We start from the raw sequence: 24925 nt of genomic DNA, 5'->3' as shown, positions 1-24925 counted from the left end.
GTATGTGTATATCCACACAGAGAAAGATATATGTATTTGTATGTTATATGCACACACCTCTATACACACATTTATATAATATGTATGTATGTATATATGTATATATATATATATATATATATATATATGTCTACCTGATATTGAAATCCCACATGATCGAAGACGAGAACATAGTCGAAAACAGCGACTCTTCAGTTCAGCTCATCTTAGCACTGAGGAATTTATACAGGGAAAGCAACTGGTCAATCAACATGCACAATAAGCCACAGGAAATCAATTCAAACCCACAGAAATGGGGGACTGTGCCCCCACACCCCCAGTAACTAATTATACCAACTCTGAAATTGTACTATAGTGGGAAAAGGGCAAACTACCATATATTGGCCATCCGGTTACTTTCCCTGGGTAAATTCTCTGTTATGAAGAGTCATTGAACTGAAGATTCGCTGTTTTCGTTTCTATGTTCTTGTCTTCAATCATGTGGGATTTCGATATTAGACCCATGTATGTATATGTGTGTGTGTGTGTGTGTGTGTGTGTATATATATATATGTATGTGTATATATATATATATATATATATATATATATATATATATATATATATATATATATATATGTATGTGTAAATAATTGTATAATGACTTGTCCAAGTACTTGTTCGGCACGCAAAACTGTAACAAACCTTTTGGCCAGTCCTGTCACTCATGCAATACATTGACACAGTACCTCAGAAAAAAAAAAATTTTGATGCGCTGTCCAAAACCTGACCACATTCAGCTCAGATTTGTCTGAATAATGGTGTTATGGGAAGTTTTTTTTTTTTTTTTTCTTCCTTTATAATTTAAGATGCAAGTTATGGTTAGGGGAAAGTTAAGATAGTGAACCACATCTTATTTTTCTTCAATATGTGATGCCTTAGAGCAAACCACAATTTCTTTCTGACTGTGGTTTAGAAATTGTAACTGAATCACTCTAATTTTTTTTTTTTTTTTTTGCCCTAGCAGAAATGTGGAGAAATGGACCCTGTTTACCTTGTTGTGTACCAGTAGTGCAGGTATTACCAGAAACTTGTACAGGATATTTGAAAGATCTTACATCATGAAAAGGATTGTTGTTGAATTGCAGGCACTTTCTAGTTGTACTGCTGAAGTCCATTGTCTCTTGCCACCACATTAACTGCCTGCTGGGAAATACTGGGGTCAAATCTCCCTCCTCTAGATGAGTGACTACTTCCATTGTTTGCTTAAGAAAATGCCCCTATTGCTTGACACTTGTGCTGTCACCTGGTCTTCTCCAAACACAGCCTCGACTGCTGAGTGTTGGACATTATTTTGGAAAACATTGCTGCTCTCTGAGCTTTTGTATGTGGAGACTTTCATCTCCTTGCACTTTGTGATTACTGTTTAGGACGCATCCTAGCCAAGTACCCATTAAGAAAAGTAATTAATGCTTGTAAGAGTTATTTTCTTAAATATATCTGCAGAAGTACCCAACTTAATAGCTCTGGAACACACACTCTCCATTCCCCCACAGATTGAGGTCTTTTCACCTTCATCTGCTGTTAAGGTGAGTATGTACTCAGTGACATAGGTCTAAAGTCAATTTCTTTTTTTGGTGGAATGTGCTTGCTGATTACATAGGACAGACTTAAAGCATTAGAGAACATTGAAGTACTGCTGTGCAATCAGTGTATTATGCTGTAGGTTTTGGACATTCCTGAATGTAGATCTTCCAAGATTGTCTAATACTGATTGGCTAAGATGTACACAACAATGACACATCCATTAGGATCACTTTCCTTTGTATAATTCAATGAGAAGCTGTGGTACATATTTCACCATTTATATTGTAATTTACTGTAGTTAAAATTAAATCTGACATCAGTTTTAAGAGAGTAAATTTCAATATTTTTGTTTTTTTTTTGGAATTTTTAAAACTTGTATTAAAGTAATTTTGTATTGACTAGTCATACTGATCAATTATATTTAATCTTTTCTTTTTCTGCAGCGGCCAGACTCCAGCAGAGTCTGATTTCCAGGTACTTGAAATTGCACGGAAACTGGACATGTATGGAATCCGATTTCATCCTGCTTTTGACAGAGAGGGCACAAAAATCAATCTGGCTGTTGCAAACATGGGTGTGCTGGTGTTTCAGGTGGGATTTCAAAATTTTAAAACTGTAAAGTAACTCTAGCCTGTATATCTAAAAGGTCTTGAAAAACAAGAGCTTCCTTTCTCATAACTTTTCCAAAATTCATCTTCTGATTGTGGCCTTCATCCGAAAAAAGGAACAAGATATTAATGTGCCCTATAATGGGGTCACTTTCCAGTTGACTGCTGCATTTTGTTTGGTGACAGAGGACATTAAACCTTCCTAATCTGCCCTTTTAATTGTACTTCATACATACATAATGTCCTCATTTGTCTACCTGCCCCATGCTGTTTTTTCAAACCATTAACTTGTCCAAAAATGATCATAAGAAACTCAGTCTTGCAACCAATCAGTACAGTCCAGGCAACAATATTGTAAGACATATTCTTGGAACATGAAACTATTTCAAAATAAAAATAACTAATGGGTGCATAGTGATGTAGAAAGCCCTTACACCCATAAAAGTAAATGTCATGTCAGCAGTGTAACATTGAGCAACTTGATGCTGACTGTGCCGATTGCTGCATGATGTTAATCATGCTTGCAGCGCTAGTTGTGTGGACTACCTTTTCTCATTAAAGCTTGGTGTTTGAAAGGCATTAAATGAGAAAAGGACTTCAGCTGAGCAAAAAGGGAAAAAAAACTGCTTTCAGTTAAAGGTTTTCTCACATTTCATTTTCTTCTAATTGTTCAGCCTTTAGCAGTCAGGAATGTTGCGTCTTTATGTCCCGCCAGTAGACAAGGAGTTAACATGTGTAAAAACTGTTTGCAGAATCGTCTTTTGTTATTCATCATCTTCATTATTAACGTTTATTCTTTACCCCATCTAACAAGCAGTCCAGTATTTGACTTGCTGTCCACAGACAAGCTTAATTGCTGGGCTTTCCATTTGTCCACACACTAACCTTTAATCATATGTAGAAATCCTAGATACTTGTAAGCCTGCTTAATTTTAATTCTTGTCTGCTACTAACTTTGCTACATGCATAGTACTGTTGTAACAATCCCCAACTTTCAAATCCAGTCCAACCTTGCATACATCATCTTCTCTAAGGTCAGTCATTAGCTTTCAGTGACTCTATCCCTCATATTTTTAGTCTAAAAAATATGCTCACATACTTCCAGTACTTTAAAAAGTGTACTCTTTAAAACAAATATGTGATCTAGTAGTGTAGTGCATAGCTGCATCCACTGTAAAATGTAATCCTGTCAGTGTTCTGCACTTACCCAGTTTAACTCTCCATAGTTAAACTCCCTTAATATTATCACCATTTAAATTACTTTCATGTGCCTTTAAACAACTTCTCTAAATACTTGGCAACACTTAAGTACATGTCCATCATATAATCAATAAAGTCTTTAAAAAAGGCATTTAAAATGACTCCTACTAAACGTACGCTAGCAGACAGAGGAACAGTTGTATTGTAAACTCTTAATGTACCATAGAGCACTACCTCAAGCAGTCACACCTGTAGACTCATAATTATTGCAATCCCTGTTCAAAGATCCTACCCATGTGCACTCCCCAAGGCAGCACCTTGTCCGATATAAAAATTTACAAATTTGGTATTCCTAGCAGGTGTTTGCCAATTGCTGTAATAAGCAGACAAGTCTAAAATATTCTCATAAGGATGCTCCACTATAGCTGTTAATTAACATAGTAGCCGTACTGTTGCACCCACCTTCATGAAACCAGTAACTCGTAATTAAAAAGGAATCTTTCTTGCACCATAGTCAACTCGAATATGCATTCAGCTGTTTGGTCAGCAGCAATCTGTTGCACTGACGTTACCTGGTTACTGGAAAAAAAAGCCACAAGGAAATTTTGCAGTTGTACATACCACTTCAAAAACAATTGGCAGAAAAACACTAGCCAGGTCCTAAGCATCAAGCAAAAACACCCAGACTTCACATCTGTATTACAACCAAGTCTACACACCCTGCACTTCCCTGTATTTGTCAGACTCCCTGTATCTAAGGGAATGCAGTTCGGCACCATACCCTGGATCCAGTCTCTCACATTCTGAGCTCCAAAAACCATCTTCATGCAGCTGGTAAAGTGCATTTAGTTAATATAAAAAGATTATCCCTTCCGAAATCACTTGGCTTCATTCAGACAAAAACAGACCCCTCCCAGTATCCCATCACATTTGGTCAAGAATGAGTGATTCTTAAACTTAACCTCCTAATGTCACCCATACCCCTGCTTTTTCCAGAGATGTTGTAATACTGAAGTAAAGAATCCATGACTTTGGTCAAGAGTGGGAATGGTCGACAACTGGTTTCGATGACATTTTGGTCAACAACAGTTGAGGGCAAGATCGTTGCATCTTAGTTGGGAAATATGCCCGTACCCTGTTATTGCGTGATCCTGGAGGATGACTAAGTAGCTGGAAGTGGACCCCCTTTGCAAAAAAAAAAAAATAGATATAGATATAGATATATATAGATATAGATATATAGAGATATAGATATATAGAGATATAGATATAGAGATATAGATATATAGAGATATAGATATAGGGAGATATAGATATAGGGAGATATAGATATAGGGAGATATAGATATAGGGAGATATAGATATAGGGAGATATAGATATAGGGAGATATAGATATAGGGAGATATAGATATAGGGAGATATAGATATAGGGAGATATAGATAGGGAGATATAGATAGGGAGATATAGATAGGGAGATATAGATAGGGAGATATAGATAGGGAGATATAGATAGGGAGATATAGAGATTACTTGCATGCTGAGATTCTCTCTCGAAGCATGCACATTGAGGTACCTCTTTATCTTGACGTTAACGTTAGTGTGCCTCATTTACTTTCAGTATACCCATTTGTTTGTGTATGAATATGAATAAAACTATGATTAAAACATCTAATAGAAACATTTTAAAAGAAAATTAACACACACATTAATACTTGCTTAACATCCATTTTTTTGTAGGAAATATTTGATCATGTGAAACAGCCTTGAGTCCTTATGTCTTTGAGACCAACAGCAAGAATTTCAAGAAACACATTAAGCAGTTAATCATTTTATCTGCAGTATGTTCAAGGTTGAAGCAAGCTATATTGAAAAATCCTTGCATAAAAATAAGTACTATCTTGAAAGTCCATTTGTCATTCCATCTTTAATGTGCATTACTATAATGTGATAGATGATGCACGTGCACAGATATTTCATACGTCTGTCTTAGTCCATCCATCCACAGCCCCTTTTTCCCATTTTTGCACATGGGGTCGGAGTGTCATTTCAACTGTGACAATCTAGAGCCAACGTTTACACTGTCATTCTGTGGCCAGATGTTCTTCGTGTTTTACTGTTGCAGTCATTACATTTGGGTAATCTGCTGGCAAGTTGCCCTCAGTTGGCCTGATTAACATAGTCTTGGGTCCTGCGTCTGTTGCTGTCCTTTCTATGATGTCAGGTCGTCAGGGGTATAAAACATGCAGCCAACACCATTACATCAGTCTTTCTTGCCGCGCGGTGCCCGAAGCAGTAGCAGTTTGCGAGTGCCTGTCGGCCGACTCCTGAAATTTTCGTTTTCGAGTTTCAGAACCGAAGTCTTCAACTAAAAAGCTAAGTACTCCGTTGGTGAAACTTTCTTGCTCCTTACCGATGTCAGTAAAAGTTAATTGCATTACTTGTGGGAAGCAAATACCTCATAAGGATTTTCATTTGTACTGTATTCCTTGCCTAGGCCCTGGCCACAATGTACTTTGCTGTCGGTTTTGTGCTAAATTTAATCAACGCCCTATTAAACGTCGGTACATTTTTGTTTCTAAATATTTTGGCTCACGCTTTAATTATCCAGAAATGTCATCAGTTAGCAATCCGACTACCGGAATACCTAAAAAACGTAAAGAAAAAGACAGGCCATCATCCAAAACTGACTACTATGCTTCTCCTAAGCCAGTCGCCAGCTCGCCGGTACTCCGTGAGGCACTTGTATATCCCCTGATACCTACTACTTCTGATACGCAGGCCTCTACTGAGACCCATTTGGAGTACGGTATGCCGCGAGATGCTTCAGTTATGGAACCCGCTGATGTCTCTACCTTAGATGGGTCTGGAGCCTCTGTGCAGGCACTGGCTTCTGAGGGAGTTTTCGGGCCTACAAATTTGTATATTAGACCAATGCCATCTTCAAAACTAAGGCCAAAATTAAATCTATGTCTAAAAAACAAATGCCTGGGCCACATGTGCAGGCCCCTGTGCCTAAAAAACAAATGATCAAAATGGCTGAAGATTTAATTACTCTGATCAGGGGTAGCTAGCCCCCCCTTCTAAGAGGCCAAGGCAAGACATTGATTATGAATCTTCTGAACGGGATTCTATTTCTTCATACTCTTCTCATGAACAGGATTTGTCTATACCTACTTATGAGGACTCTGATGGAGAAGATTCCATTCCTTCTCCCCCTGAGGATTTTTCTTTTGGAGAAACTTTACATACCTTAAGGGAACATTTCCACTGGTAGTCAGGATTTCTCTGAATCTAAAAAGAGACTTGGGGATTATTTTCTTCTTCCTCAGCATAGGCCTTTGGCTATACCTCCTGTTCTAGACATTGTTGATGTTTTTTCAGAATCTAGTATGGCTCCTGATTCTCTGCCTCTGGCTCCTTGTAAGCCAGATAGATACTACAGGGTTCCTGACTCCCACAAATTCCTTTTCAAAAATCCTATTGCAGGTCCTGAAACCATTTCTCAGGGTCCCAAGGGTGTTACGGTTTCTACTGCTAAAAATCTCTACCCCTTCTGATAAGAGATTCCAGGGTGCTGGATAGATGGGGGTAAGAAGGTTTACACTTCTGAAACCTTGGCAATCAGGGCTTTAAGCTGTCCATTTCATATGCTTAAATATCAACAGCATATCATGGAACTGCTTAAACAGAAAATGTTAATTTATGACTGTGGAAAATCAAGATTTACAGGATCTATTGCATTCAGCTGAACAAGTTGGAAAACATAGTTTACAAGGTGGTCTTGATTCTTTGGAAGCTTCTTGCAGGGCTGCTGTAACTGGGTCTGTACTAAGAAGGCATGCTTGGCTCAGAGCAAACTCTGCCTGATCATGTTAAAGCAAAATTGTTGGATGCTCCTTTACAATAGGACCGTCTCTTTGGTTCTAAGGCTGAAGAAGTTTTAAAAAAAGATGGAAGATGAAGCTAAATCTATGCAAACTGTGAAAGATTTCTTAAAGTGCAACCTCCATGATTTAGTAGGCACTGGCCTACTAAGAAATGGTCCTTTCCAGTTCCTTAGAGAGCCACTCAAGTCAGACCCAGACATTCCAAATGCTCCAGGTTTCAGTCACAAAGGACTTTTAGAACAAAACAATGGGGTGCCTCCTCCTCCTCCAAATCTGGAAACAACAAGACACCTCCCTATGGTAAAGCAGTCTCAATGACTTCCCTTTACACTTACCAAGCACTTAACTTTTAGCCGCCCCTTTGGGGGGAAAACTGGCACGTCATGCAAGAAACTGGCAACTTATAACCCAGGACAAATGGGTTTTAAATGTATCCCAGGGATACAGATTTCATTTCCACACATTACCAATCCCAAAAGGATGACCAGTTCTGCCCCCAAATCAGTGGGCAGAGGCCCAGAAACAGGTACTGTCCCTCATGAAAATGGAGGCTATTCAACCAGTACCAGAAGAGGAAAAGGGACAAGGTTTCTATTCAGGACTCTTCCTGGTACCCAGAAAAGACAAATCATGGCGTCCAATTCTGAACTTATCTACTCTAAACACACTTCTGGACATTCCAAAATTCAAGATGCTGACTCTACAACAGTTACTTCCTATGCTAGGCAAAGATGCCTGGTTGGTAACTCTAGACTTAAGAGGCTTACCTGCATATCCCAATCAGGGAATCTTGCAGAAGAGACCTCCACTTCAAAGCAGGCTACTTGCTTTACCAGTTCTCTGCACTGCCCTTTGGCTTATCTACTGCGCCCAGGGTCTTCACAAAGTGCCTGGCTCCAGTAATTGCATTTTGCAGGCAAATAAATATTCAAATATATCCATACCTGGACGATTGTCTAATTCAGGCAGAAAACAGGGACATTCTTTTAAAACATCTGGCGTTTGTAAAAAGGGTTCTAACTTGTTTAGGGTACACTATAAATGAAAAGAAATCACAACTGGTACCCTCTCAAAAAATTACATTCCTGGGTGCAAGCTTGAATACAACTGCACAGATGGCTTACCTTACGCCAGAAAAGCAAGTTCATTTGGTAACTTACTTCAAGCAGGTGGCCATAAAAACCCTGCTATCTGCAAGACAAATTCTGCAAGCCTTGGGGTTCATGGCCTCCTGCATTCTTCTAATTCTATATGCAAGACTGCATATGAGGAAACTTCAGTGGTACTTAAAAAGTTTATGGAGTCAACATTGTCACAGCCTGGAAACAATGATTCCTATCATACCTTGCCTGCAACTAGAGTTCCTATGGTGGGCAGAGGCCTGCCGCCAAAACAAGGGACTGCCATTCACTCCACCCCCTACCGCCCAAACCTTAACTACAGATGCATCAGACTGCTTTGTGGGGGGGCAGGGAAGTGCATTCAGGGCAAATTGAGCCCAAATCAAGTGCACCTTCATATCAATCAGAAAGAAATGCTAGCTGTACAGAATGCACTGACAGCCTTCAGGGACTGCCTTCATCCAGGACAATTTAATGATAGACCGACAACACAGTTATGTGGTACATAAACAAGCAGGGGGGTACACACTCCTACACCCTTTGCAGAATAGCCATGGCATTGTGGACCATGGCCTTGACCTATCATATACAACTACAAGCTCAGTTCCTGCCAGGAAAGTTGAATACTCTGGCAGACTAACTAAGCAGAAATCTCATGGACCCACACGAATGGAAACTGGAACCACGGATTTTCAACATGTTGACATGCAAATGGGGGAGTCCAGACATGGATCTTTTTGCCTCACCCCAGAACTATCAGTTGGACAAATTCTGCACAAGAACTCATCACAGAAAAGCCTGGAAAGTGGATGGTCTGTCATTCAGCTGGAAAACCTATTGTCTGTCTTTCCCCGTCTGCCTCTGCTCTCCAAAGTTCTACTAAGTCAAACAGGGCAAACCAAAAATGATTTTGATTGCTCCAGACTAGCCTCGCCAACACTGGTTACCCACTCCTACACAGTGTGTCGCACCTTCCACCGTGGCACCTGCCTCAGACACCTTACTGTCTCAGCAGAACAACCAAATTCTGCACACTCTGCTCCAAACTTTGAATCTTGCAGCGTGGCTAATCACATAAATTCACCCTTCGCATCCCTCAGCTGATCTGTGATGGATGTCATTTTGGAGGCAAGAAGGCCTAATACTAGAAAATCTTATGCTGAAAAATGGATTCTGTGCCTGGAATCAATCTCAAGGGGATAAGCACAGCAGTGCCCAATATTCCTCAGGTTTTGCAATACTTAACTGAGATGCTTCACAAGGGCAGGTCATTTTCTTCCATAAAAATCCATGCCTCCGCCATTTCAGCTCATTACAACACACAACCTCCCCATCTTCTGTCCTCTACTAAAGCAGCATCTCAGAGGGGCCAAAAACTTAAGACTACCCAGGAGAGCTCCTACACCTGCCTAGGACCTCAATTTTGTATTGGAAAAACTCACTCTCCTCCCTCCTTTCGAGCCAGCTGCTACTGCAGACTTAAAATTTCTCTCATGGAAAACAGCTTTCCTTTTAGCAGTCACTTCAGCTAGAAGGATTTCCGAATTGCAGGGTCTTATGGCAGTGGAGCCTTTTCATTTTTCATGCTGACAGGGTGTCTCTCAGGACCAATCCATCCTTCATGCCTAAAGTGGTATCCAGTGTGGCTCTTAATCAGTCATTTGCCAACTTTCTTTCCCAATCCTCAGAACAAGGGGGAGCTGATTCTACATTCATTGGATGTACACAGACAACTTAGATTTTACTTAAACAGAACAAAATCTCAAAGAAAATCTGAACAACTACTGGTGGCATTTGCTGCAGGGGCAGAGGGAAAGGCTATTTCTAAGACTATTTCCAAATGGATAAGCCATTGTATTTTCTGTTATATGCACCATGGTAAAACTATTCCCCAGGGGATCAGATCTCATTCCACTAGGGCTGCATCTACTTCTGTAGCCTTTCTCAGAGGTGTTCCTACCGGAGACATTCTAGAAGCTGCCACCTGGAGCTCCGTTCATGCATTCACCAAACATTACCATTTACCTTTCTTTAAATCCAGAGCTGACTTTGCCACTGCTGTCCTGCAGGGCCTTATAGCTGGTCCTAATGCTGTGTAATTTCCTCCACACTACCATAGCTTTGGGAATCTACCCAAATGTCATTACTGCAACAGTGAAACACGAACATAGTACAGTTGTGTACACTTACCATAAATGTAGATGTTCGAGTATTCACTGTTGCAGTCCTGGTTACCCTCTCTCCAGCCCCCTATTTTTTGCTGACTATACCTATTCTTTCTTTCACTATGCTTATAAGCTGTTTTGGTGTATTTGCTTTTGGGATTGGGGGGGTATATGTTTTGTTAATTTATTTGCTCCCCATTTAGGGGGCACCTGACATCTGGGGCAAGAAAAACTGATGTAATGGCATCGGCTGCGTGTTTTATACCCCTGACGACCTGACGTCATGGAAGAAGGGACAGTAACTGACGCAGGACCCAAGACTTTGTTAATCAGGCCGACTGAGGGCAACCTGCCAGCAAATTACCCAAATGTAATGACTGCAACAGTGAATAAACTCTAACATCTACATTTATGGTAAGTGTACACAACTGTACTTTGTGTGTCCAGTCCACCTAATGCAAATCTTTGGAATGTAGGAGGAAAATGAAGCACCCGGAGGAAACCCATGCAAACACAGGGAGAGCATGTGGACTCTTCACAGAAGGCACCCCAGTAGAAAATCGAACCAGGGGAACCTCTTGCTGTGAGGCAACGTTACCCTTATTCCCCTTTCTCCAAGGTATGGTTATTTTGGAGTTGGTACAAGTCTGAGGTGTAAAGGCTCGCCAGTCTTTAAAAACATGATTAATAGAGAAAAGTGATAAATATTCAGTTTTTCCCATTATTTTGGGACTCTGCATTGCAAATCCAGTATTTTTAAAAGGGAACCTTACAAAGATACCAAGGATCTCAGTGGTGATATTTTGAGCATCACTCATCTGGCCATTGATAAAACAATAGGATTCCCCTTTAACTTGTTTGTAAATTGCTGCAGTTCATAAGGAATAATATCTAGTATTTCCACTCACCAAGTTTTCAAGGTCTTTGAGAGAGTTCCAAAATCAGAGTTCTGTGAGAAAACTGAAGTTAAAGCAAAAGTCAGTTATTTAGTAGTAATTGCACTATCTGGATGCCTACAAAGAAAAATTCCTAGTGAAAGAGAAAATAAAAGAAAAAGCTTTGTCGGGAAAGAGCTTTGCTACTGTTCAGCAAAAAGCAATTTAAGTTTCAACTTTAGTACAGGAGTTGCCTTCCAGTAAGGTAAATAAAAACATTCACTCAGAGGTGTTTGACACTGGAGGAATACATGCTATTAAATGACAAAAGGCTGGAAACAATAGAGGAAGCATTAAATAGCTGTTGAGGTAAGCTGATAAAACTGCAGAATTCTTAAGACTTTGATGTGTAAAGACTGGCTGCAATTGTGGCTTCTCAATAAGTGTTTCAAAAATAGTAATTAGAAGGCAGGACAAAGAAAAGACTGTAGATTTTTGGCTGTACCAGAGAAACTGGAAAGAATAGATTGCATTAACTTTATGAAATTATGAATAAGCAACTTAAGTGGTGTTACCCACTGCATGGTTTAACTGAGAGGAGGTGTGTGTGCTATGTCTGGCCATGAGAAAGCAGTGAGGACATATTAGTAAAGATGTAATCATGCCATCAGAAAGAGCTGCTCCTAGCAAAACTATAGTAAAAAGGAAAAGGATTACAAACTTAGGACACAAGTGTTTGAAAATTGTACACCAGGCACAAGAGAAGCATGTTTTCTCAGCAGCGTGGAAATTTAAAATGGAAAATGAGAAATTCAGGTTGTTATATACAGCAGCCTACAGAATATATTTTTTCTTGGGGGATTAAATACCTTTTTGGATGCAGAACAAGCTTAAGAGGGAAGAAAAAGTTTATCTAACAGAGTGCAGTTTGTAGGAGTCTGTTTCTCATTCTTTTTACCCATGCAGAGACTTTTACCAATGAAATATTTTCTATTATTCTAGAGGAAAATAGTTGAACAGAAAAAAAAATCTGAGCTGATTAGAAATATGTTAAACTTGAACTAGAGAAGTGTTCGGATGTTACGATCAGGAAGACCAGCAACAACGTGAAATTACTGGAAGAAATGTAAAATATTAATCCCATTAGATGTAGTTTAGAGACTGTTACTTTGCCATGTTATTCTGCCAGAACTGTTTGGAAGACTGGAAGTTTAAACTGTATTAATCTGATGATTGGACCCTAAATCATAACCGTACTTTGACATTAATTTTTAGGAAATTAAGGGGGGAACAAAATAACTGTAAGCAAAAAAAGTTTTGCTAATTGTATAAAAACGTAATTGCATTTATATTGTAAAGCAATTGTGTGTAGTATGCAGCCAGATATATTGTAAATATGAGGTAGGGGAGTTTTATTACTGACTGTTGTAGAACATTGTACGTCCTTTTCTATGTTGCAGTTTTCTTTAAATATAGTGTTGTATTCTGCCCTACGACCCAACATCCAGGCAGTATACAAAAGCTTCAAGCTACTGCCAGTATGTGGGACATTGCACGTCTGCTTTGACAACTTCAGCCAAGCCATAGAAGGACTTCCACACATACCATGCTCAGAACATTTCTGCCACCATTCGAAGGTTGATTGCTACATTCAGTCCGCAGTTGGATTTTGTTGGTATGCCGCTACCAGCTCAGATAAGTGCCCCTTTGGGGATTTTATTTCTTGTTACTGCCTTTTGTTTTGTGCATGTCATCCTGGAAGGGCAAGTGTAGGTGTGGAAGGCAGATTCCACATAAAGATAGCCACAAGCTGTGTCTTTTCTGTTTAGGGCATAGTCACGACCACCTATCCTGTTCTATCTGTCAGGCCTTTGTGCCATAACGTTGTGTTGTCGTCTTTTGGCTGTGAATCTGTATCTTGAGAATCAAAGGCTCAAACGTCTGGCTAAAGATGTTATGGAGGGTGCCGAGGATCCTTTGGGCAAGCCAACTTTGATGAGGAAGGTGAGTAAGCTGAAGCCTTCTGCCTCAGATGTATCCCTTGAGGTCGGTGAAGACCCAGTGGTATGCTCGGAGGTCAGATCATTTCTTGGTGGATTCTTTGCACTTTCAATTTTCTGCCTTGCCTTTTGGTCTTTTCACTGCCCCAGGGGTGTTCACAAAGTGCCTAGCTCTGGCCATTGCCTTTCTGAGGGTCTAGGGTATTCAGGTTTATCCCAACTTGGATGACTTTTTCCTTGCAAACGACTCCAGTCTCATCTCTAAACCTGGAGAAGGGCATTCATCTCATTCAAAACCTATGCTTCACCATCAGTTTCAAAAAATCCAGTTTGACTCCATCTCAGGATCCCATTTTCTTAGGGTGCAGGTTCAGGACAGATTTGATGGTCTTGCTACCAACAGACGAGGCTGAATTTCTCATTCACTTCTTAGACACTCTCCCAACTCTTCCAGCAGTCTCAGCCAGTGTGTTCCTGAGACTCCTAAGTTTCATAGCTGCCACAATTCCCATGCTACCCTTTGCAAAACTCCACATGAGCAAGTTTCAGTGGTTTCTAAAGACTACTTGGTCTCAGCATGCTCATCCACTAGGTACCACGATTCCTTTTCTTTCATGTCTGAAATCAGAGCTCCTTTGGTGGATTCAGCAGTTTTCTTTGAATCCAGGTCTTCCTCTTCTGCCCCAGCCTTCTCAACAACTCTTCACAGATGCTTAAGATATGGGCTGGGGGGGGGGGGGTGCAACCTTTGCATCCAGAAAAGTTCAGGATCTGTGGTCTCCATCTTGGGGGCGAGAGCACATCAGCATCAGGGAATTGAAGACTCTGCTTATAGCTTTGCAAATTTTCCACCCAGGTCCTCTGAAAATCCTTATAGACAACACCATTGTCCTGTGGTACATAAACGGGGGTGGGGGGGTACCAAATCTTACCTTCTATGCAGGCTGGCAATGAAGGCATGGGAGCTAGCCGTTCAGTACAAGGTCACTCTTCATGGTGTTTCTTTCATCTGCTCAAAATGTTGTGGCAGACTCATTAAGCAGGTCTATAAGATTATATATACAAAATTTCCAAAATAAGACTCTCTTCATTAGTATAATACTTAGATTCAGCAAGCTCCATTCTAACAATCTACCCATATGTTGTTGGGTATCTCAGTGTACAAAAGAATTGACATCCATAGTTACTAATAAATCTTCAGCTTTTGCTTCTATCATTTTGATACGTTTAAGAAAAGGAAGAGTCTTTAATGTACGTTTCCCCTGCTTCAACTACTTTTTGTAATTTATCTGTGTATATTGCCATAGCCTCCATTTTACACCCCCCAGTAGCAGCAGTCTGTCTAAACGGCGGATTTTCCAATGCCTTCAGTCCCTTTGGTAGACTGAATAGTTTGCTAATCGTAGGATTGCCTTTTATAAAGTTAATGTAATGCTGTACTCCTGGGTGGGATGTTAAAAGTTTATTGATCATATAAAAAGTCATTACTCATTTTTGTAAAGGTGGAAGTCTTGAGCAGTGTCCTTAGTTTAAGCTATAGATGGGATGTTTTACACATACTTTTTTAAAACAGGATTAAAAAAGTGTGGAAGTGGTAGATCAATCTTGCATTTGCAAAGTTATTAGTTTTTTAATTAACTGTTTTTAAGACAAGGAGCAAACAGATGGAAGCAGTTAAATATGATTATCTCTTTCTTCCTCACTGATGAGTTACAGATCCAATCCTTGGATCCAACTCTGCTGCATTTTTCAGACTTCAGATACTAATCTTGAGCTCCTCCCTCTTGCCATAATGCAACACACTACCTCTAACTACACAGATCTCGTTTGCCACCAGGTTAAGACAAACGCTTCTATAGTTTTGAGCTGTAAGGTCTTTATTTTTCTTTTATCTTCTTTTTAGATTAAGTAGTGTTTGAGAGATGGGTCCCTTCCTCCCTCTAGGCTTTTCTTTTTTAGTGCTAGTAAAATTTTTCTCTTTTCCTGTTTGCTTTAGGCTTTCCTGCATCCCACTTCATACTTTTGAGTTTTGGGACTTTTTTCCTTAGAAACTGCTTACTATTTCAATTCCACTGATGGTAGTGACTATTGTTATCAGAGACATTGTTTTCAAACTGCCCTGCGATGTCTTGGATAAGTAATTGTAACAGTATTTTTCTGGTTTTGTATGCACGTTTATAGAGGTGTGTAGCAGGTTTGCCTGTTTCCTGTTTAGGGTCTCCTCTTTTTTTTGTTGTAGCTGACAGGAGCACCACTCACCATGTGCACCAAACCATTATGAGCAGCAGCTCCTCTCTCTGCAAATTTCACAGAATGTCTAGCCTTTGCTACAATTTTTTGTCCGTTCTCAGAGTTGTGGGTTTCTGACAGTTTTGTTCATCAAGGAAAGTTTAAAATCACAGATATGATACTTCTGAGTTTTTCAACTTTTGCAGTTTGAATTTTATTGCTGTACACAGGAGGTATGACAGAGGCTTCCGATCATTGGAGACTGTAGGAGTTGGTGTTTTCTGCTTGGTCACAACATACAATCTTGCAGTTTTACTGAATCTTGTTCTTTAGTTTTTCTGACTCTGCCTTCTTGGGTGTTTGTCCTTGTTTTGCTTGCGTGTTCTGGCTTCCCTACAGTATTGAAGCCACAGAATGACTACAGTTTTCATATTTAAGAAATTTTTGGTTTGTTGTAAGCCTCTCGTTCTTGTCAGTTTTCTTGATGGCAGCAGTTTTAGGGGCTCACACACCCTTTACAAAGGACTAAATTATGGAACCAACATACAGGACTTCGGATCCTACCCTTGGATCTGAACATCCTTGGATGACCTCCGGATCCAAAGGTCTTCTGGGATCCGGCAGGGTGGGTCTGAGCTCAAAATAACATTTAAAACTTCTTCGGATCCAGATTCTTTGGTTCTGATGGGTTACAGTATCCTTTCAGCTCTTATTGTCTGATCCCAAGCCTAGGATTCAGTGGTTCCTTAGCGACTAATCTTTGGAGCCAGCAGATTACAATTTACTTGTGGGCATAGCCTCTTAGGTTGCAAGACCTCAGTGGATCCGAAGGCTTCATGGTTAAATGTTTTCATTATCAATCTGGTGAGTTGCAGGAGATGTTTTAGTATGGCTCTTATTTGCACACCTTCACTCCCTTTGGTTCCCAAGCCTAGGATTGTCAAAGCACTTTTCAGATAGCAACCCTTTCGGATCTGAGCTATTGAGACAGAGCACTATCTTTATTTAAAAACAAAAAAAAAAAAATTCACATCCTGATGTCTCCTTGGACCCCATCTCTTTAACTTCTCTTTTTCCTGTGCCTAGTATCATATCTGACAGGCCAGACTCTGACGTCTCTTGGATCCAAAACATCTTCGGGCTGTAAGCGAAGGAGACTACAGATAAGTGTTGGGCATTACTTGAATCTAGTTCCTTCTGTTGGATTTGAGCAGTTGAGTCAGTGCAACTTTGGATCACAGATTCTAGGATCTGAAGGCTAGCTTTTGGACTGGAGAAACTAGATCCTTTCCCAGGATCCAGTTTTCTCAGATCTGGAGTGATAGGTTAACAGCAGGCTTCCTTCGGATCCGAGATATTCGAGCGCAGTGAGTTTTTTTTACGTTAGTTGACCTTAAGTCTGAATATACATTAAGGTATTTAGCTCATATAGGTAGCAGCACACTTCCTGCTAGTGTATCTGCTTTCTTGGCACAAATAACTAACTTTATAAAGTTGAAAGGCTGAGTGGTTGCCTTTCCGCTTCCTTTCACAGGAAGGCATGGATAGCTTTGATAGTCTGTGCTGACGTTTGTGAGTTGGCCTTCAAGCTCTGCCTCGGTTGAATTCCTCTCCCCCTATTAATTACATCTAGGAAAATTCACACCTGGTTTGGCACTTCTCTCCATTTGACAGAGGCAGCCTGTTAATTGCTCATTTCCCAGGCCCCTGTTTGCAGATGTCATATCCTAACATCCTTTAACACTTATCAAGAATTTCAGAACTTCCAAGGAGTTTGGAATGCTTGGCTAGGCTTTAAAAGCTTTTTTGGTAGTTAGCCTATTGATTGTCTATGAACAAATGAGCCTAAGGCATGGACTTCAAGGCGATCTACCCTGGCGCGGTTCCAGGGGATGCACTCCCCTACATTAGGTCTCTTTGCTGAAGGGAGGGACTCTCCAGAGTTTTCTCTTCCTGATGATGCTCCCTTCCTTGTCCCCATCAGAAACTGAAGACCTGTTTCACAGTACCAGAGACTATTTCCACACCCCACATGTCTTTCCCCTCCCCGCATTCAGGACTTCAGATTCCCAATGTCTTCCTAGCAGTTTTCTAATTCTTCATTAGATCTCCCCAAACAATTGTTGCATTCCCCATTCCAAATGCTTTGGATAACTCTTTAGAACAGTATTGTCTAATGCCTCCCCCATGACATTTCTTTTAGGGTAGGACTGAATTACTGGCTGATCTGTTATTACAGTAAAGGAATAAGACAGTATGCCACTGGAATTAAAACCTGTCAAGCCCATTCATGTATATTTACAGCATTGTGCTTGTTTGGCATCTACTTCTCTGAAGTACAGGTCAACACTAAGGGACTCTGGCTAACAAAGTTTGCAGATGACTGCAAACTGGGAGCCATTATTGAATCCCCAAATGATGTGGATACTCTACAAAAGGGCCTTACAGAAACAGATGCTTGGTGCCAGAGCCATGGGCTCAAGCTCAATGCCAAGAAATGTATTGTTATCCCCTTTGGGAAAAAACATGTATCCATGAATTACCATATAGGTGGCAGTACACTAAACACAAAGTGTGATGAGACTTAGGGACACAGGTGGACAGTGGTCTCACCTTCGATAACCACAGGTGGACAGTGGTCTCACCTTCGATAACCACATCGCCACAACAGTCAGGAAATCCTATGTGGCACACCTCATCACGAAGGGCTTTTCATCCAGAAAAAAGGAGGTCATTGTCCCACTGTACTCCTCCCTCATTAGACCCATTATAGAATACAACGCCCCATTTGGTATGTACCTCTCAAGACATCTGCAACAACTGGAAAGGCCTCAGAAATACCTCGCTAAAAGAATCACAGGCCTAAAGCAGATGCCCTACGCTGACCACCTTAAACTCTAGCTATACTCTGTCGCATATAGTCTACTCAGAGGCGATCTCTGCTTAACATACAAGGCCATGTCAAACCCAGAGCTGTTGGACATGCTACACTTAAAGAAATCCCAATCCCTCAGAGCTACATGCTCCAGGGATCTAAACCTTGTCATCACAATAAACAAAACATGCTGGAGGGATAGGTTCCTGACCCAGAGACTCCCCAGACTCTGGAATAGATTGTCCATACATGTCAAGCACAGTGCCTCTTTGGACCTCTTCAAGAGGAACCTTGATCGAATGGGAGAAAGGAAATTCACCCCAGGGATCTCGTCAGTCGCCCTGCTAGACAGGGGTCCAGGAAAGTAAATAATGTGGGAAGAAATAGCCAGGGAATTGTTATGGCTAGGCTTGTGTATAGGCCCTAGGGCTATAGCCTAGTACCAGCCTATGAACCTATAAGGTGATCGACATATGCACCTGGAAAGTAATATTGGTCACTACCAATGCAGAGCTTTTCCTTGTGGACTCATCTCAGCCCCAGGATGTGTATCTAATGCATGACACTATTTACAGCTCACCTGAGATAGAGGAATGATTGCATGTGCTCTAATTTGATGTACTAGTGAGAATCTCAAATGTAAACAGGCACTGCAGTAGACTTCAGCCCTTTCAGCTGGGAGCCAGTCACTTCCAGTTCAGAGCTCTCCCCTTTAGACTTGCTTCCCTTTTTAGCCCCTACCTTCTCCTATAAAGCCAATTTACTAACCAGTTTTGCTGGTAGATCAGTCGAGCAACCAGTTTTTGGGCAGGCTGTTGTACTCCGCAAGCCACAGAGACCACATGCGCTTGCTACCAGGAGTAGCAGAGACAGATGCTAATCATGTTTCACTGTTGCAGTCATCACTGTAGGGTTCTTCCTGCCAGCAGGCAGCCCTCGGTCGGCCAGAATCCCAAAGTCTGGGTCCAGCATCGGCTGTTCAGTCATCCTCCCTGACGTCAAGAGTGCCAGGGGTACAAAGCTCCCAGCCGACACCATGTTCTCCAGTCTTTCTTGCCGTGCGGTGGAAGCCGTTCGCACGTGCTGGTCGGCTGACTCCTGATATTTTTGGTGCTTCATTCTGAAGACTTTCTTCTTCTCAAAGATAAGTACCCCGTTGGGGAAACTTTTTTCTTGCTCTAGTCCGATGTCAGAAAAAGTTAATTGTATTTCATGTGGGAAGCAAATACCTCATAAGGATTTCCACTCTTACTGTATTCCTTGTCTAGGCCCTGAGCACGACTTGGCTAGTTGTCGGTTTTGTGCTAGATTTAATCAACGTACTATTAAGCAGAGATCCGATTTTGCTTTTCACTACTTTGGCAGGCGATTTAATTACAATATGTCGTCGGACACGCTTCCGACTACCAGAGTTCACAAAAGACGCAAGGATAAGGATAGGCCTTCAAGGTCCAAATCAGACTGTTTACAAGCAGAGCCAGCTGCAGGTTCAGCCGTCATCAGTGAGGCACTTTCGCAGCCCCTGTCGTCAACCATTTCAGAACCGCTTGCCAAAAGTGACTCCCACGAGGAGCCAACTAGGCCTTTGACTACTTCAGGTGCAGGACCTTCAGACAATGCTCCCTCGGATGGGCCCGGAGCCACTGTGCAGGTACCGGCTTCCGAGGGGGTTTTCAGGCCTACACAGCTACAGATAAAGGCAAAGACTCCTAAAACAAAGACTCCAGCCCAGGCCTCCTCTAATCCGGGACCTAAATCACAAACAAATGTTAAAAATGGTGGAGGACTTAACTATGATCAGGGGTTCACATCCCCCTCCAGACAAAAGGCCAAGATGAGAATTGGACTACGAATCCTCTGTTCAGGCTTCTATCTCTTGTGTCTTCCTCCGAACAGGATTATACTTTCCCTCCTTATGAGTATTCTGATGCTGAGGAATCCATTCCTTCTGCTTCTCACCCTGAGGATTTTTCTTTTGGGGAAAATTTACATGACATGAGGGAACATTTTCACTGGGAAGGACAGGAGTACTCTGAATCTAAGAGAAGGCTTAGGGATTTCCTTCTTCCCCAACACAGACCCCTGGCTATTCCTCCTATTTTGGATATTGTGGATGATGTCTTTTCTGAGGCTAATTTAACTCCCGACTCCTTTCCTCCAGCCCCTGCAAAGCCCGATAGATATTGGAGTCCCTGACTCCCACCAGTTTCTTTATAAAAATCCTACTGCTGATCCAGAAACCATTTCTCACGGTCCTAAGGGTGTTAAGGCTGCCTCTGTTAAGAACCCTATTCAGTCAGATAAGGATTCTAGAGCTTTGAAGAGATGGGGCAAAAAAGTGTACACTTCTGCTACTTTATCCATTAGGGCTTTAAATTGTCAATTTCATATGCTAAAATATCAGCAATTTCTTCTGTCTGTTATGAAACAAAAGCTAGGTACCATTACTGCATGTGCAGATAATAAGGAATTACATGACTTGATGCATGCTACTGAACAGGTGGGGAAACCTACCTTGCACTGTGGTTTTGATGCTTTGGAGGCCTCATGCAGGGCAGCTGCCACTGGCTTGGTCATTAGAAGGCATGCTTGGTTAAAGGAACAGAATTTGCCTGATCAAGTGAAAGCAAAGTTACTGGGTGCTCCTGTTCAACATCATTTTTTGTTTGGGTCTAAGGCTGGAGAGGTGATGAAGAAAATGGAGGATAAGGCAAAATCCATGCAAATGGTTAAGGATTTCTTACAAGTTCAGCCCCCAAGATTTAGCAGAAATTGGCCAACTAAAAATTGGTCCTTTCCCAGCTCGGACAGGCCTCAGAGGGGTAGATATAGGTGCCCCAGAGGGAGGGCTCAAGCACAGACCTCTTGTAGACCTAGACAGTGGAGTGCTTCCACCCCCAGGGGTGGAGAGGACAGACCTCAATCTTACAGGAAACAGGCTCAATGACTCTCCCTGCATGGCTCCAGGAACCTCTCTTCTGGAAGCCCCTCTAGGAGGAAAACTCTCTCTCTTTCACTGAAATTGGACTTGCATAACCCAAGACAAGTGGGTTCTGGATGTAGTTTCAAGAGGTTACAAATTCCTCTTTCATACCTTGCCAAGACCAAACGGATGGCCAGATCTACCAAAACACCAATGGGCAGAGGCATTAAACCAGGTGGGATTCCTCATGGCTATGAGGGCCATAGAACCGGTTCCACTATCGGAGACTGGGCAAGGTTTTTACTCGACTCTTTCTAGTTCCCAGAAAACAAAACTCTTGGAGACGCATCCTGGATCTGTCAGTCTTAAATACTTTCCTGGAAATACCAAAGTTCAAGATGCTTACTCTGCAGAAGCTCCTGCCAGTGTTGAGCAAAAATGCATGGATGGTGACATTGGATTTAAAGGAGGCTTACCTACACATTCCTATCAGACAGGAGTGCAGAAGATACCTCTGGTTCAAGGCAGGCTCGACACATTACCAATTCTCTGTGCTGCCCTTTGGCTTGTCTACTGTGCCCAGGGTCTTCAAGTGCCTGGCACCAGTGGTAACTTACTGCAGACTCAAGGGAATTCAAATTTACCCTTATCTGGATGACTGCCTTATTCAAGCAGACAGCAAGGATGTCTTACTTCAGCACCTGGAATTTGTTCAAAATCTACTCAAGTACCTGGGATTCACTGTGAACATAAAGTCAAATTTGACACCCACACAACAGATAACTTTCCTGGGTGCTCTTTTAAACACAACAACCCAGATGGCATTCCTGACATCCGAAAAACAACTTCAGCTGGCTTCAACTTTCAAAACCCTGGCGTTAATGTCTTAGCTAACTGCAAGGAAATTCCTGCAGGCTTTGGGTTACATGGCCTCTTGCATCCTTCTCATTCCAAATGCAAGACTGCATATGAGAGAGATACAATGGTACCTAAAAAGCGTATGGTCCCAGCATTGCCACAGTCTAGACACACAGATTGCTGTCTTGCCTTGCCTGCAAAAGGAATTCCATTGGTGGGCCATGGCATGCCTTCAAAACAAAGGGAAAGCCTTCAGTCCGCCTCCAGCCTACCAAGTGTTAACCACGGACGCCTCGGATTATGCATGGGGAACCCACTTGCAGGGGAAAGGCCTGCAAGGTTTTTGGACAGAGGATCAGAAGCACCTACATATCAATCTAAAAGAGATGTTAGCTGTGCAGAATGCCCTCTTGGCTTTCAGGGATCTTTTACAGCCAGGGCAACTATTGATACGGACAGACAACACCACAGTTATGTGGTACATAAACAAGCAAGGGGGTTCACACTCCTACCCCCTTTGCAGACTAGCCATGACTCTATGGAACACAGCACTAGCTTGCAAAGTGGACCTACAAGCTCAGTTCCTGCCAGCGAAGCTAAATGCTCTGTCAGACAGCCTGAGCTGGAACCTGTCAGACCCACACGAGTGGATGCTAGACACCCGAATATTCAAGATGATTACAGAAGCCTGGGGCTGCCCGGACATAGATCTAGTTGCATCTCCCCTCAACTACCAGTTACAGACTTTGCATAAGGACATATCACAAGCTAGCATGGAAAGTGGATGCTCTCTGTTGGAGGAACCTCTCTGGGTATGCCGTTCCTCCTCTACCTCTTCTTCCACGGGTGTTAAAATCATCTTGGATTTATCCTGTTTTATCTTTACTAGCCCCAAATTGGCCTTGACAATTTTGGTACTAAACACTGATGAATCTATCCCAGGAGCCTCCTTGGATTCTACCTCCGATTCCAAATCTTCTGTCCCAACACCAGGGCCAGGTTCTGCACTCTCATATCAAAACTCGCAGCCTGGCGTATGATTAATCCTACCCTTTCCAAACAGGTCATGGATGTTATCTTAGAAGTCAGATGGCCTAGCACTAGAAAATCTTATGAAGGTAAATGGAAGAGATTTTCCACCTGGATGCATGCTCAGGATTCAGATCCTCTCATTCCTAATATTCCATTGATTTTACAATACCTGACAGACATATGTTACATGAGGGTTTATCCTTTTCCTCCATAAAAATACATGCCTCATCTATCTCTGCACATTACAATACAGATCCTCCAATTTTTTCACATCCACTTCTGAAACAATATCTCGGAGGAGCAAAGACTTTAAGGCACCCTAGGACACCGCCCATACCTGCCTGGGACCTCAACTATGTTCTGGAAAAACATACTCTGCCTCCTTTTGAGCCTGCTCCCACATCTGATATAAAGTATTTATCATGGAAGACCGCTGTCCTACTGGCTTTGACTTCAGCCAGGAGAGTCTCGGAGTTACAAGCACTCATGGCTGTTGAACCTTGCATTATTTTTCATCAAGACAGGGTATCTTTAAGGACTAACCCTACTTTCATGCCTAAAGTGGTTTCTAAGGTGGCTTTAAACCAAACTATTCACCTGCCAACTTTTTTCCCCAATCCACAAAATAAGGTGGAGAGGATCGTACATTCTTTGGACGTGCACAGGCAGCTTCGTTTTTACCTGGACAGAACCAAGGATATCAGGAAAAACAGAACAGTTTGTTTCTTATGCAGCAAATTCCCAAGGCAAGGCTATTTCAAAGCAGACCATTTCTAAATGGATTGCTCGGGGAATCAGATTTTGTTACTCTCATCATGGAAAGCGAATCCCAGGAAAAATCAGGACTCACTCCACCAGAGCTGCTGCTACTTATGCTTTTCTTAGGGGAGTACCTACCAAAGATATTTTGGAAGCGGCAACTTGGAGTTCAGTGCATACTTTCTCTAAGCACTATAACCTACCTCTTTATTCTAAGTCCAGGGCAGGCTTTGCTTCTGCAGTCTTGCAAGGCCTTCTAGCTGCCCCTTCTACTCAATAACCTCCACCCTTTATCTCAGCTTTGGGATTTAACCCTACAGTGATGACTGCAACAGTGAAACACGAACATAGTACAGTTGTGTACACTTACCATAAATGTAGAGTGTATTTACTGTTGCAGTCTGGGTTACCCACCCCCCTGTCCCCTCTTCGTCTTTCATTAGTGTGGTTCCCTGCTTCACTCTTCTTCTGAGGTGTATTTACTACAGGGTATGGGGTTTGTTGTACCTTACTTTTAGCCTTTACTTTTGGGCACCTGACATCTGGGGCAAGAAAAACTGGAGAACATGGCATCGGCTGGGAGCTTTGTACCCCTGGCGCTCTGTCAGGGAGGATGACTGAATAGCCGACGCCGGACCCAGACTTTGGGATTCTGGCCGACCGAGGGCTGCCTGCTGGCAGGAAGAACCCTACAGTGATGACTGCAACAGTGAAGACACTCTAACATCTACATTTATGGTAAGTGTACACAACTGTACTTTCAAATGACACCTTTTTCAAAGGACATAGTCTTCTCTGGAAACTAGGTTGCATGGCAACGCCCTA

The 24925-nt window shown here is 41.8% G+C and overlaps 1 protein-coding gene across 1 annotated transcript in view; it reads left to right on the top strand.

Annotated features, from left to right (window-relative positions):
- LOC122801241 (FERM, ARHGEF and pleckstrin domain-containing protein 2-like) overlaps positions 1-24925 on the top strand; it is a 611801-nt gene that overhangs the window by 226007 nt on the left and 360869 nt on the right. Inside the window, exon 8 of the mRNA XM_044070792.1 lies at positions 2010-2157. Within this exon, the coding sequence (XP_043926727.1) occupies positions 2010-2157 (148 nt within the window). The remainder of the gene's footprint in view (positions 1-2009; positions 2158-24925) is intronic.

This window comes from Protopterus annectens, chromosome 4.part1 (assembly GCF_019279795.1).
Source record: "Protopterus annectens isolate FY-2018-M chromosome 4.part1, PAN1.0, whole genome shotgun sequence".
In the NCBI taxonomy this organism is placed as follows: Eukaryota; Metazoa; Chordata; order Ceratodontiformes; family Protopteridae; genus Protopterus; species Protopterus annectens.
The sequence above is the reverse complement of the archived record's forward strand: the minus strand, read 5'-3'. Positions and strand labels throughout refer to the sequence as shown.